The sequence below is a fragment of the Miniopterus natalensis genome, chromosome 8 (assembly GCF_054644295.1).
Source record: "Miniopterus natalensis isolate mMinNat1 chromosome 8, mMinNat1.hap1, whole genome shotgun sequence".
In the NCBI taxonomy this organism is placed as follows: Eukaryota; Metazoa; Chordata; class Mammalia; order Chiroptera; family Miniopteridae; genus Miniopterus; species Miniopterus natalensis.
The window spans coordinates 25,183,935-25,199,595 of record NC_142088.1 but is presented as its reverse complement, the minus strand read 5'-3'; the positions used below and the strand labels follow the sequence as shown (position 1 = coordinate 25,199,595).

At 37.2% G+C, this 15,661-nt stretch overlaps 1 protein-coding gene across 1 annotated transcript in view; it reads left to right on the top strand.

The window, feature by feature from the left end:
- PLCL1 (phospholipase C like 1 (inactive)) overlaps positions 1–15,661 on the top strand; it is a 312,956-nt gene that overhangs the window by 262,807 nt on the left and 34,488 nt on the right. The window contains exon 4 of the mRNA XM_016220590.2: positions 14,848–14,923. Coding sequence (XP_016076076.2) covers positions 14,848–14,923 — 76 coding nt within the window. The remainder of the gene's footprint in view (positions 1–14,847; positions 14,924–15,661) is intronic.

Here is a 15,661-nt window from a genome sequence, read left to right as displayed (position 1 = left end):
TATGTAGCAATTAAATTTAAGAATAACTATGTTTTTGCATTTTCTTATTCCATAAAAAATTAAGAAGCAAATAAAAAACTGGGAAAATTTGTAATGTGTAAGCCAGATAAAAGTAAATATCCTTAAAATAGAAAGAGTACTTAAAAATTGATAAGAAAAAAATATGGGGGAAAAAAATCTTACGTTAGTCAGGATCAAGTTCAGCTTCATGAAACTAAAATGCAAGCCAATTATGGCTTAAAAATACAAAGTTTGATTCTCTCACAGTTCTTAGGAACCTAAGCTTCCTCTAGCTTTCTGCTGCACCATCCCTACACTATCCTCGTGGTCCCAAATGGCTGCTGATGCTCCAACCATAATATCTACATTTCAACCACCAGGGATGATAAAGAGGAAATACAGGGAATATCCTTTCCCTTTAAGGATATGTCTCTGAAGGAGCATAGATAATTTTCACTCGTATTTCAGCCTGCAGCAGACACATAGACACACTTCAGTTGGAAGGAGGATGAGAAGTGTCCTTATTTCCAGATGTTCAACTGAAAGACATCTCTTCTGTCACTAAGAGTAAAGGAATAATGGGTATTAGGGGATAACCAGCACTCTTTGTTTCAGAGGTGAACAGGCAATTCATGTGTTTCCACCCCCTAAAATATAATGGAGATGCAAAACCATATTTAACCTTAAAGTAAGTTTTTGATTAAAGACATTAAAGAAATGCAGTAAGATACTTCCTCTCTCCATTAAATTGGCATTTAAAAAAATTTTTTTTAGAAAACAGTGCCTCTGAAAAAGAATTTAAGGAAATAGGTGCTACCATCTCTCTACCTCTAGTGGGAAAATAAATTGATATAATTTAGGGGAAGAAAAATTTGGGAATAGAATTTAAAATGTTGATCGCATTTGAGCTATAAAAATATTTCCTTTCCAGGGAATTACTCTAAGCTAGCAGATTTGTACATAAACATTTATGTTTAAAAATTTCAACATAGAGGGATTGGTTAAATAAAATATAGTAAACCATATTATGGATTCCTTTGAAACCATTACAGTCATGCACTGGAAGAATATATAATAATGCAGAGAATTTTTTATACTATGTTTTGTGAAAACTCTGGTTCCAAAAATATACTCTGTTGTATTTAAACTGTATTTATATTTATACACATCTAAAATGCTAGAAGAATATTATTAGTGATTGTTTTTAAATGAGGAGGGTGAATTTTATTTTTTTGTGTGTGCTTTTTAATATATATTTTTTGTATTTACCAAACTCTTTTTACAATGAACCTGAGTAGCTTTCATAGTTGAATAAAAATAAATGTTAAAGAAGAAAATAATAGTATTTTATCATTAAAAAACAAGTAGAAGAAAGACATTTGGGATAAACATCTTACAACTGAAAAAGAAAAATACCCCACAGAGTGTATACTGGTTATGAATGATGGTCCCTCTGATAATCTGTACTTCATGGTTGCTGGGGTAAAAGTTCACTTATGGCCTATATCTCATTTTTCATGAAATCAATTTTTCATAAAAATAGGGACTGAAAGCTATTCAGTGAATAGGTATAATTACCATCTAAGGGGTGAAATTAGGGTACTGGTTGCCATAGAGACAGACAGTAGAAATCACTTATTCTTCCAATTCCCTTTTAAGCGAAGAAAAAAAATTATTACTGAGGGAGCCTGGTCCCCTGGAGCTGGGCCTGTAATGAGCAGAAAATCACCTGGACTGTGGTTGGCCAACGTCCATTTCACATCCCTGAGTGTCCAACGATGTTTGGTTTTTCAGTTTTATCTGCTGGAGCCAAATCTGAACATCAGCCATTTCTCATTTCTATTTTTAAAATGCAATTTCTAATTGCAGGCATAGTATGGTTTTCCAAAACTTAAAGTAAAAAACCACAGTGGAAAGCAGAAATACTTGTAATGATGCCTTCATTTATAGTTCCCTATGGAATGATTTTTTAATTTGCTAGGGATTTGAATGGAAATATCCTTGTACCAAATGGTAACCTTGGCAGACTGTGGATGTGATTGAAAACACTATTGACTTCTCTGTTGGCTATTTTTTAGGGAGTGGGGTGGGTAGGGACAGATACATGTCATGCCGACCTTGGCCCTGAATGCCATTTTTCCTTTCTAGGGTTTGCCTTGTATTGGTTGGCATCTTTAATACTCTTAGTGTATGAATGTTAGTACTGTATTTATTTTAAGGATGCCTCCTAAGATACTCCCAGAGATCCAGACAGATCATTTAAAAACATAAATCAGACCATGTCACTTCCCTGCTTTATTATCCTCTAGCAGTTTCCCATTACAATAGACTGGAAACTCGTTCCTGTGGCCCGTGGGGCCATCTGAGCTCTGGCCCTACCTGCCTATCTCACCTTCCTCTCCCAGCCTCACCCCCACACTTCCTCTTGTGCTCACTCCATGAGTCAAATGGCCTCCCTCCCTCCCTCCCTCCCTCCCTCCCTCCCTCCCTCCCTCCCTCCCTCCCTCCCTCCCTTCCTTCCTTCCTTCCTTCCTTCCTTCCTTCCTTCCTTCCTTCCTTCCTTCCTTCCTTCCTTCCTTCCTTCCGCCAGACCAAGCTTGTTCTCCTCTCCGGGCCATTTTATCTGTGGTTCCTTCTGCCTAGAAAGTTCTCTCCTGCATGGATAGTTGCTTCATATCCTTTAATTCTTAGCTGGGTGTCGTATCCTCAGAGAAGTCTTCTCTGCCCTGGCCAGGTGGCTCAGCTGGTTAGAGCGTTGTCCCAATACCCCAAGGTGGCGGGTTTGGTCCCCTGCCAGGGCACACACGGGAAGCAACCAGTGAGGCATAAACAAGTGGGACAACAAACCCATGTCTCCCCCTCTCTCCCCCCATCTCTCCCTCAAATCAGTTTTTTAAAAAAAGAAGCCTTCCCTAACACTATCTCCACCTGCCACGGTATCACATAACCCTGTTTGATTTCAATCATTCTACTTAGCAGCACTGAAAAATATTTTGCTTGACTTTTTGTTTAATTTCTGCTCTTCTCCTTTGCCCCTCAAATCGGATGTATAGCTTTATAAGGACAGACTCCCTGCCTGTCTTCTTCCTATGGTTATCTCTAGCACCTAAAGCAGTGCTGGCATGTAGTATGTTATCAATTTATGTTGGTTGAATAAAAAGTAAATAAAAACATCCATTTTTAGTGAAAATAGTGTAGCTCCCATGCTGTAACTGAATGTGTTTTATGGTAAATCTTTAAATCCCCTCTCTTTTACCTCTAGGACACCGCCCTAGCTAAATTATTTCCTGTCTTATCCACAAAGTTACAAACCTATAGACTAAGATGAAGCTATGGAGACAATAAGAAGACTCGCAGTTGTAAAGGGCTGGAAGAGGTAGGGTGAGAGGGAGATAAGTAAGTGGCACAGGGGAATTTTGGGGCAGTGAAACTATTCTCTGTGAAGCCAAATCCAGGGTTTACGGTGGTAGTGGTAACGGCAGGCACTCTAAATGAACAGCTTGCTTGTTCAACCTAGACTCAAGTTGCTTAATGTTTAGATTTCTCAAAAATGGTAATGAACTGTATATATGCCATCCAAGAGGAAAAAGTTGTAACCACTAAAAAAATACAGGATATGTTTAGAGTAAAAAACAACTTGAACTCACTTCTGAGCAGATGCAAATGTTTGGATTATTTCAGTATCAAAAGAAGTGAATCAGGAAACCAGGTAACCTACATTTATTGAAAGCCAACCACATTGCATCAAACTACACCACTTACCAAAGGGAAAGAAATGAAAATGTTCTAGAAAACACTGACCCCGTGTTCATCTGCACAGATCTTTTCTAAACTTAGTTTTTTCCTAATGACCTCAGTTGACCCCAGCCCTTACCAAACTTCTGGCTAATTTAAGATTTGGAAATATTTCCTCTTGAGGGTTTTAAAAGCCATTCAGTGTTTAAAAAGTCATTTTAACAGTAATCTTGCAATTATAATTCTGTTGTAGCATCTGTGCTGATATCAATTAACCAAAAGCCAAATATATCTGTAATAGAATAGGCTTATTTACATGGCATACTTTCAGAAGATACCTCCCCACCTCCATTCCATATCTTATTTAAAATACGTTTGCTATCTGCTCCTTGGTACTTGAAATTTCAAAATGACAATCAGTTCCTTTAGGTTAAGACTTTTAATCTCTTTTAAAATACAAACAAACAAACAAACAAACAAAACCCCTCCATGAGTAATAGCACATTGGGTTATCAGTAATTTGTACCTTTGAATGAATTTTACAGATTCAGTCCTACAAGCAGTTTTTTAGCTGGGAAAAGTAAGAGATTTCAATGACAAGGGCTTCTCTAAGTTTGGGTAAGGTGAGGGAGAGGTTGCTCAGGTAATTTCGACTTTTCTTGAGAGTGGCCCTCTTCACACTGAATAGAGATGTAGTTATGTAAATGCCTCGCTGGTCTTTAGTGCAGCTGAAGCACAGGTGACTTTCCAGATATCAAATACATGTCACAGCCAGAGGTGGGAAGTGACAGCTTCTGAAAAGAGTGAAAGCAAATCGGGAACATTATCGATCAATAACTCAGGCAAGTAGAACAGGTCCTAAAAATGGACTGTGGAATTGCCACCTCCTTGCAGGCTAAAGACACACGAAGAGAGCTGGCGCTGCTGTAGACTGCTTGCTGCGGTGCTGTTTTGGTGACTCTGTCATCAGGGTGCTTGTTCAGAAACTGTTCTAAGAACTTAATTTAAAATCAGAATTCCATTTCTTTCTTTCTTTTTAAAATATGCCTTTATTGATTTCAGAGAGAGGAAGGGAGAGAAAGAGAGGAGACAGAAACATCAATGATGAGAGTCATTGATCGGCTGCCTCCTGCACGCCCCCTCCTGGGGATCGAGCCCGAAACCTGGGCATGTGCCCTGACCTGGAATCAACCTCGCTCTCCTGGATCCTAGGTCGATGCTCAACCACTGAGCCATGCTGGCCGGGCGGAATACCATTTCTAAGTGACTTGTCCATTTATTTCACTGTGATTTTTTTGGCTCAGGTCTCAAGCATCACTTCCCCACTCTGGGTTTTCAAACTTTGTCTAAGAAAATATCCCACTGAAGTAGGTAATCTAGCCATAGAGTCACTGCTAAGTCTTTTAAGGCTGTTAATGTAGTATAATTATGCTCTGCGAAGAAAAGTGATATAATGTGAGGGTTTTTGTTGTTGTTGCTGTTATTTAAGATGAATCTTGTTCTTGAGGTTGTTAAAAATGAAATTTGGTTACAGAAAGAGTTGCCTCGTGTGAGAGCCAGGAATGGAGATATTTGATTCTGTAAACATTTGCTGAGTTCCTCCCCCTCTCATGTACAAGCCAGTGTGTTAAATGCTGTGGAAGGCACCTCGCCCTGTGTTCCAGCAGCTCACGGTCAGGGCAGGCGACCTGGTAGGGACCAGCCCAGGCCTAGGAGTCTATGATTGGTGATCCTCTTATGTTCCTCACCATTTAATACGAAGTCATAATGGTGGGTGATTACACTGGAAAATATGTAGCAATTTCAGTAGAATACTTATCAAAATTTGTTTGAAAAGATTTGACTTTTTTCTTTCTACAATAGTGTTTTTATGCATGTAGATTGAATATTATTTTAGAAACCCATTCTAGCCCCAGCCCTAACATTTTACCCTGGCCACATTTCTCCGTTTGATGATAGAACATCACTTGAGTGTCTCAAAAACAAACAACAGAAATTTAATAGGTTTAAAACTGGGTTAATCTTTTTATTTCCTAAGGTAGTCATTCACTCTTCTGACCACTGCAAAAAAATCCCACTGTGCCAACGGTCTTCAGTTTTCCAAATCCTTTCCAAATGCTCTCTCTGTCTCCGTATTAACTCCAATAAGGCTTTTAAGAACATTTACAATTCAATATCAATGAGATCTAGTGCTTCCTTTCTCATGGCATTACTCTTATATCCATTTTTTACATGGACTTGGCCAAGGTTCTCACCAGGCTCCCTTCTCCTTCTGCTTAAAAATTTCAGTAACCTGATGAGTCCCCTATTTAGTCTCTGTTTTTCCTAACTCAAAATTGGAACAATCATCCTCAAACCCTATTTTTATTTTTAACTATCCTTGCAAAGCCTCTGCCCGCCAGCACTGTCTGCCATCCTCACTTTCCATTTCCTTCTCTTTGGACCCCCTCCTTCAACTGAGTGATGTATTTTCCACTTTTTTTCATTCTTCATCCTTTGTTTTTCCATTTGATACCACCTAGATTACCTTCCCAGCCTTAATTCCCTCTCCATCAATGTCTAGCTCTTTGTTCTAACCTCTAGCAAAACTGGCCTTACTAAGAAAAGATTCATTCATTGACTTTCTTCATGACATTTAATATGTGTCACATATAAAGAACTGCAGTAGATTCTGTGTCATACAGAGATGAATAAATGGAGACAGTTGTCAGCACAAATAGCCATAATGTAGAGCAGGACAGCTCTTTGACTTGAGAGAAATATAAGTAAAATGAGATGGGAACATGTGTATTTGTAACACACTTTGACATTATTTTTGTGTATGTCTTTAAGCTTTTGATTAGTCAGCTCAACAAACTTGTTCTGGATACCTGTTGCTGTGCAGGGTGCTGGGGGAAGGAAATGGTAAGAAACAAAATTTTTATGCTTTAGGAGTGGACAGTCCTGATGGGAAGGCAGGGCTTACCCCCAAAAAAGGGAAGGAGCAGAGACACACAGGGTCCAGAGAGTGAACCCAATGATGTTATATGTCCTGAGCTCAGTGGAGTCTAAGGACCTTGAGTCCTATGATGGACTTTTCACAGTGACTTGTAATATACCCCCAAACCCTATTCTTACCTCATGTCAGCAGAATTTTATTTACAAATAACTTTGAAATAAAAATATTGCCTAACATTTACATAATGTTTTCTTTAGAAAACTGAATTTTTACTTTTCCAATGTTCTTACCTGTCTACTTTCTCATGCATAGTCAAGAAATATTTGCCTAACATATTTGGTCCTTTTAAATTAATGGGAGAACTTTTGGGTAGTGTTTTGAATTTAGCATTCAGAGGTGGAATAGTTATAGAGGACTGCAACTGGAAAAAATAAACCCAAAGCGTTTTCTGAAGGTGACTTCTGTACGACTTATTTGTCATTAACATAAAAGTTAAAACTTTACTATGGTAAGAACAACAGATTTTCTGAAGTTAAAAAAGAAATCAAAACATTCTGGAGAACACGAGTTAAGGGTTACTTAATCTTTTACTAAGTCATTTGGGGTGTGATTTGGAGAGCAGTTCATTGTGTTAGCATGACCAAGGATCTAGAAAAAAGAGCTAATTGCTGTCTTTAGTCACTTTTGCAATGGAATCAGTATACTGGCAGGTACCCCAGTTAAGTCAACTATAGTGAGTTGGGTTAATACACTCTCTTCTGTCAGAGTTACACCAACATATATTGAGCCTCAGGATGGGAAAAGTTGTAGGTATGTCTACAGTAGTATTGCTTATTGAAATCAATTGATATCGAAATTAGATAAGTAAAGAAAATGTTCTTCCATCCCTCTCTCTCCTTATGACATTTATGTAGAAATTTATATTAGTCTGCATTTCAAAACTATGTTGGCTTGTATAGTAATGTAACCCAGAAAAAGAACAACCTGTTGGCATGTGCCCATCCAGAGCTTGTTATTTAAAAACAAGACGTTGTGCACTTAATGCACTGAAACCTCTTTTATTTGTGGATGTGGCAGTGTCTTCTGAAATATTTTCTGTATGATGTAGGAATTGTCAGGACCTCGAAGACTGACAACATTTCCACTTGGTACCAGAGTCCCAAAGACACTAGGTATCAGAGACATATCAGTAAACAAGTTATTCAGGCTGGCTTCATTGTGGAATATTGTGCCTGTGTCCTTAAAGTTCACTTTACATTCCTGAATACTCAAGTTCTTGCAACACTTTTATTTTATTAATTTATTGTTTTAATCTCACCTGAGGATATTTATTTTTTCCATTGCTTTTCAAGGGGGGGGGGAGAGAAACATCGATGTGAGAGAGACACATCAATTGGTTGCCTCCTGCACACCCCCCGACTGGGGTCGGGGATCGAGCCTGCAACCGAGGTATGTGCCCAAGACCCTTCAGTCCGAGGGCCGACGCTCTAACCACTGAGCCAGATCAGCTAGGGCCTTGCAACCCTTTTAGTTAAAGGAAGTGTGAGGTAGTCAAATTGGCCTGCAAACCTGGAGAAAGTTCACGAAGGTTAGTCACCTAGTAATTTTATAAATTAGCTAAATTTTAATCATAGCTGGATAAAATCAATCATTTCTAATGATTACTCAATATATAGTCAACAGCTGTTGGGAAACAGAACAACTGGGAAAAAAGCAAAATGATCCGTTTTTTCGTAAAGCAGCTCACGGAGGCAGCCCCTGTTACTATCATGAATGCGGAGACAGCATCCTTTAGCCTACTCCGTGCGAGTCCCCTTGTCCTGCACCGTAATAAATCAGGCTTGGAAATGTGACTCAGCTGGTCCTGGGACAGAACACTCCATCACGTACACCAAAGGCAGTGGGCTTCCAACAGCTTGCAAATGTCCTGACCTTATGTGTGTTCTTGTTTCACTGAAAATTAATGCCCTGATAGGACTGACTGTGCTTAAAAACAGTATCTATTAATGTTGCTTTTATCAGACTTAAATTTTTTAAGAAATTAAAAACAAAAGGAAATCATCTTCATCCCAGTTAGCAGATATATGTGTAACAGCAATCAGATTCTAAAATGTGCCAAGTTTAATAAAATTCAAGTCTTATTTTAAGCAATCTGAACAGCTGAGCCACTACAGAACCAAAAACCAACACCCTATATTTTCATTAGAAGGAAGGTAAAACATGGATTAATTATTTCACTCTTTCCAGGGAGAAAGAACAAAGTAGGTCTACAGTAGATTGTTTTTTTAATTGACTCACATATTCTTATGTGTTTGACTTTCCAAATTTGATCACTCCTTTCTGAAAAAGCAGTGGTTGTAAGTATATCTCTTTCTAGATTTCATAGGAGGAGTATCTACATTGATTGATGCATGTTGTAAGTTAGATTTAGAGGGAGAAGCAGTCATAGCAAAAACGTATTTTCCTGATGCTTTACTTGATGAATTCTACTTTATTAAATGTTAATCACCCACTTGCATTTGCAATAGGAGTTCTGAACTTCAATATAATATCCATGTCACAGAATGACTTACCAGCTTAGGTCTGCTCCTCAAGACTACCTGGCTTCTAAACTCAACTGTTTCACTAACTAACTGTGTGGCTTTAAGCAAGTCAGTTTGGGGCTCAGTTTTTTCATCTATAGAATAGGATTGTCCATGATGGTCCTTAAAGTGACTTCTAAATATACAGTTCTGTGGTTCTAAGACTTTAGATATAATTCAGAAGAAAATTGGAATCTATGAAAGGTTTATGAGTCATGATGGGATGGAAGCTCATCTTTTTAGTAGCATTAAATAGTTACAGGGACTCTGCAATGATCCTAGGCAATTAGTTAAATTCCCTACAGAGAAGAGCTGGAAGGACAGTCCCCCCCCCCCCCCAGATTGGACAGTTCAATCCATCTCTGTGTAAAAGCATTACTGTTTCCATTTTAAATAAAGGATTTTAATCTTAACTGATAACTTTATACATCCCCGTTGAGGACATCTAATGCATAAAGTAATGCTATCCTTTATCTGGGTAAATCCTCTGTCCTTTTTGATACAAAGCTATGGCAAGGAAATAAGATCCATTAGGAGATATTCATGTGACAGAACCAAAGAAAAGCTCTTTGTATCACTACAACAGGCCAAGGCAACTGGGAGCTGAGGCTGAGACATCAGATAAGTAAATCAGGCTACTGCCAGATTCTATCGCTTGAGTCAACTAAACGTTGGCTGGCTAGGTGTCCTGTGTACCCGGCCAGGGGATTATCTGAGGACATGCTTCTCACCTTCTCTCCTTGACTTTTGCACCTATATGTCATTTCTGTCAGGATCTGTAGAGACCTAGGAAGGCGATGAAACTCACATCAACCATTTTTCCTTCCTGACAACTTAGATAAATTACTTAGCTGGGAAAAGGTTGAAACTGTTCATTTAAATGTGGTTTGGAATTATTGGTACATTTCAGCCATCCATCTTATTTGTTTTCTCTACAGCCACAAATAGTTGAAAGCTGAGTGTGGAAGATAGAATAAAATTGTTTTTCTAAATACAGTGGAAAGTGTTATCATAGAGAAGATCAAATGCTCTTATGAGAAAAGTTCATATGAGCAATAATTTTAAATTCTGAGGATATTAGTGATGAGCTATTTTAGGAAAAGTTGTGACTTTTATAACTAATGGATTTCAGATTATCCTCTAGAGAATGTCAAAGGGATGCTGTTCTATGTTGAAGGTTAAATCACACTTGACTATCATTTTATGAAGTGATCTATTAGACACTGGGAAAAACAAACTTCTTATGATGTGAGGTTAACAAATACTTACCTGGAAGCTTTTGAAGGGAACTTGTATCATATGATTTGTTGTATGTTTTGGTCCTGGCTTTATTTTACTTCAAGTAAGTAATAAAGTTTTAAAATTTATTTTCTGATATTGAGTATTATATTTTTTATAGGGATGATTCTGTTAAAAGATTTACATTTATTTTTCAGGACTTAATCTGAAAGTTATCAGTTAAGATTCAAATCCTTTATTTAAAATGAAAACAGAAGAGTGTGTAAGAATATAGAAAAACAGAGGAGCCTAGAAAAAAGACTAGAAACAAAAAGAAATATTAGAGTTCAAAAAAGATCATTATGGGATTGAGAAGTGATCAATAATAAATAAAATATTTTATTGTGGATAAATGTATGAGTAATAGATGTGTAGAAGGAATAAGAATCACAAAGTAAAATAGAAAAAAAGGTGATTATATAAACGGATAGATGAATCTGGGGATATAAGGATGAGTAGGATAATGTCCCTGAGCTACTGGAAGTACAATTTACTGGGGAAGCAAGGGGTGGGAGATAACATAGGTAAACAATTCATTATAATCTAAGATAGAAAAAAATCATAGACTAAAAAAATAGAATGTTCTGGGAATTTGGAGGTAAAAGAGGGAGAGAAGAGAGGATCATGACATCAATGGAAGAGGGGCCATTGAAGTGAACTTTGAGGCCTGGTAGGATTTGACCAGGGGAGAAGGGCATAAGCCAGGGGAGAGGCAGAGGCTGCAGATGAAATAAAGATGAGAGGCATTGGGAATGGGTTCCTGAGGGCAGTGGGGTGAGGTGGGATTGAAAGAAGAGGACACTTCCTTCTCAGGTTGTTACAAAGAGTTTTTGGATGCAGGAAGCGTATTCATTTTGTTCTTAACACTGAGAAGACATTTAGTAAAATACTGCAAAGAAAACTGCTCAATCAATAGAGAGTTTTTTATCAGAGACTGGTAGCATATATTCTCTACTTAGAGCAAAATGAAGAGAAATGAATATAATATGTCAACAAGGATATTATCAAAGGAAATGATAAATCATATTCCTTTTTTTGCATTTTTCTTAGAGAGGATATGTTTTAATATGGTTGAAATGGATTGGTTATGGGCATGCCCTTATTTTCTTTCTGACAGGGTGGGCCTGGTGATTTTGGAATGCTACATTTCAGACTGAAAAGATTGCATGTATGTGAAGGCATGTGTTCTCATATGGAGCATGGCCTGGCCATACAAAAATAGAGGGGCGCTATTTTTTCATGAAAGTAAGAGGGATGCCAGGAAACTGGGATTAGAATTTCAGCTTGATTATTAATTAGTTCTGTTTTTAGGGCAAGAATCTCAACTCCTATAAGTCTTAGTTTCCTTTAATTTTGTATTAGCTTCATCTATGTATTTATTTATATTTTTTATTACATTTATTGAGTGACATTGGTTAATAAGATGATTTAGATTTCAAGTGTACATTTCTGTGTGCCCACCAGCCGAAGTCAAATCTTTCATCACCATATATTTGACCCCCTTTCCCCTTTACTACTACCCACCCCCTTCCCTCTCGTAACCACCATACTGTTCTCTGTGTCTATGAGTTTTTGTTTGTTTGCTTGTCTTGTTTATTTGTTGCTTTCAGCTTTATATCCCACATATGAGTAAAATCATATGGTTCTTAACTTTTTCTGTCTGATTTATTTCGCTTAGCATGATATTCTCAAAGCCCATCCATGTTGTCACAAATGGTAGTGTTTCATCTTACAGCTGAGTAGTATTCCATTGTATATGTGCCATTGTATATATACCACATCTTCTTTATCTAATCATTTATTGAAAGACACTTCAGCTGTTTCCATGTCTTGGGCACCGTAGACTCACTAAGGAAAAAAGAGAAAAGACTCAAATAAACGGAATCAGAAATAAAAGAGGAGTTACTACAGACATCACAGATACACAAAGGATCATACAAGAATTCTATGAAAGACTATAGCTACCAAGTTCAATAACCTAGAATAAATGAATATATTCCTAGAAATATATAACCTTCCTAGACTGAATCGCGAAGAATTGGAAAATTTAAATAGGCCGATCAACAGTGAGGAAATTGAAACAACCATCAAAAAACCTCCCAAAAAGTACAAGTCCAGGACCAGATGGCTTCACTAGTGAATTCTACCAAACATTCAAAGGAGATTGGATGCACTTCCTTCTCAAACTCTTCCATAAAATTGAAGAAAAAGCAACACTTCCCAACACATTTTATGAAGCCAACATAACCCTGACACCAAAACCTGGCAAGGGTAACACAAAAAAGAAAACTACAGGCCAATATCTCTAATAAATATAGATTAAAAATCCTAAATAAAATAGTAGCAAACTGAATACAACAATGCATTAAAAGTAATACATCACGGTCAAGTGGGGTTCATTTCAGGGGCAGAAGGATGGTTCAACATATGCAAATCAATCAGTGTGATTCACCACATTAACAGAATAAAGGGTAAAAATCATATGATCTTATAAATTAGTTTACTTTTTAATGAAATTAAAGCAGTGGTCATGATAGCTAAGATTCTTTTAGCCTTAAAATTAAATAATTCTAAAAATGTATGGTATATTATCTTCTTTAGTCATGGTAAAGTCACAGAATGTGTCTTTTTAAATGAATGTTTCCCTTGCTTGAATTTCATGAAAACATTTTGTCTGCTACTTGAGTAATTGGAACCTCTGATAACTTTTGAAAGAATTATAAAAACTCACTTGATGTTACAGGTGTGGATGCTAAGCTTAAAAAAGACTAAACCAGATTGCCTCTACATTAATTTTTCTCTGCCTATAAATTTCATTCATTTGAAAGCTGTAGTAACTCAGGCTACTGTGAACCATCGATAAATTGTTACTCACAAGCACTCTACTAACTGTTGGAAGGTGGAAGAGTTAACTAATGCAGTTCAAAAGTTTGACTCCGTTGAGACCTTCCTGAGTGTCTGGTTTTATGGTTTTGATAGTCAATTTTGCCCTTCAAGTAAGTCACTTTAGACTAATCACTGTGAGCAGAAAATATGAGTAAATTAATTTTGTTTGAATTGATTATCATATTTTATTCATTTGAGTAGACTTCCCTTTAGACTATGGAGATAGAGATGCTTGTTTTCGCTCAGCAATGTGTTGCATCCCTTCTACTTTCCACTACGCCTACATATAGTGGTTGCTTAATAGGTATTCGCTAAATGAATGAATAATAGAATTTTACTCCTATAGAGTTATTAGGCACTAAAAATTTGTGACTTGATGTTCTTTTGCATTTGAAAATTTGTAATCACAAACCACTTTATATTTGGAAGTGATTATATAAGATAAGAAAAAACTGACATGAAAAATGTCTTACTCAAGACCTTTTATGTCCACTTTGAATTCTGCCTTGAACTAACTCCCTTCAGAATATTGAGCCAGACAAATAAACATGGAATAGTAAGATGAAATGGGACAATTTTTATTGAGAATAGAAGAGTGCTGGAAATTCAGGAAGTGTTAGTTTGCTTATTGATTGACTTTCTTTAATCATTTTTTCAAAAGGCCTCCCGTCCCTTGTCTTTCTGATCAAATTTTTTTACCTATCATCTTTCCCCATTTTCACATACAGATTTTTCTTTTCTTCATCTCTCCAACAGTTGTATTATTTCCCCTACTTCACTCAGTATCTTAATTACCTCTTGGACGTACTTGCTTTCTATGCAAATACGGAGGGCAGGGACAACCATTTCAGTGTTGGTGCCTACAAGCTCTGTTGAGTTGGTAGCTCTGAGACCTGACCCACTCCTCATTATTGACAGTGGAGCTGGAGCCCTACTAGAGGAACGACTAGACCTCTGCCATCTTTAGGCCACCCAAATCCAAGCTGGCAACTTCATTTATATTTTCAACAGTCCTTTAGCTCATCACTAGGTGACTCCCTATTCTGAATCTCATTGCTGTTGTTTCAATGACACTTGCCTTGATGTTGTAGTAACCTTTGGGATGAGGAAGTGGAATAAAACGTGTTCATGAATGCCACCTGTGGCTTAAGGAATGTGTATGCATTTATTCAACAGTTATTTGTTTGACACGCATAGTGTGAGAGGCATGTTGCATAACTAGAGCAATCAAGATAGATGACTCCAGCTGTAGTGTTAGAATGGGTGAGAGTTGGAGCAGAGATTATTCTTCCCTCTCCCATTTCTTGTGGTTAAGACCATGGCTTTCTGTGCTGGCTGTGTTATGTAGGTCTCTCTGTATGTACTCTTTCCAATGAGCCAGGTTAAGGATTTCTGACAACCACCTTTTTGATGTTTGTTTTGTGACAGATGATTCAAGAGAGCCGGTTTCTCATAGAAATGGCTGACACAGTCCAGGAAAAGATTGTGCAGTGCCAGAAAGCAGGTAATCTCCTCCCACTCTCACCCTCCTGCAACTATGTTGTTTAGATATCATAATGATAATTCTTGGCAGATTTTTAAAAAAAGTTTGTGTTCTTATTTTTGAAATTAAATATTTTATGGCATAGTTTATATTTTGAGTTACACTTAAGTCTTTGTTTAGTACAGATATATATATATATGTGTGTGTATATATATATATATATATATATATATGGTGATGTCTGAAGATTTCTAGAGAGGTGAGCATTTCTGAATCAACTTTTGTGGTTTGGTAGCCTATCAAAACCTTTTACTACTGATATGGAAGCTATGGTTCCACATTGCCTCTCAAGAACCACTTCACTCTTACAATTTGAAACATAATCCTTTTAATCTTTGAGGCCTTTGCCTCATTTACTGGTCCTCACATATCTGTGAGGACATACCTCTGTTTATGTTTCTCTTTATCCAAACTCTGTACTCTTACTTTTCTTGGATCCATGTCTCCTTGATACACACACACAATAATGATTATGATGAAGATGATGACAATAATGACAATTGCTTGATATATATGCATAGGATATACTAATTACTGCATTGTGTTCCTTGGTCCTTGTAACAGCTCTGCAAAGTAATAACCATGACATCCAATCTACAGATGAGGCATCTGAGATTCTGAGAGATTGAGTGAATTACCCACGATCCCATATTAAAATGTGGTAGAGCTGACCTTTGAACCCAGACCAAACTTTAAAAA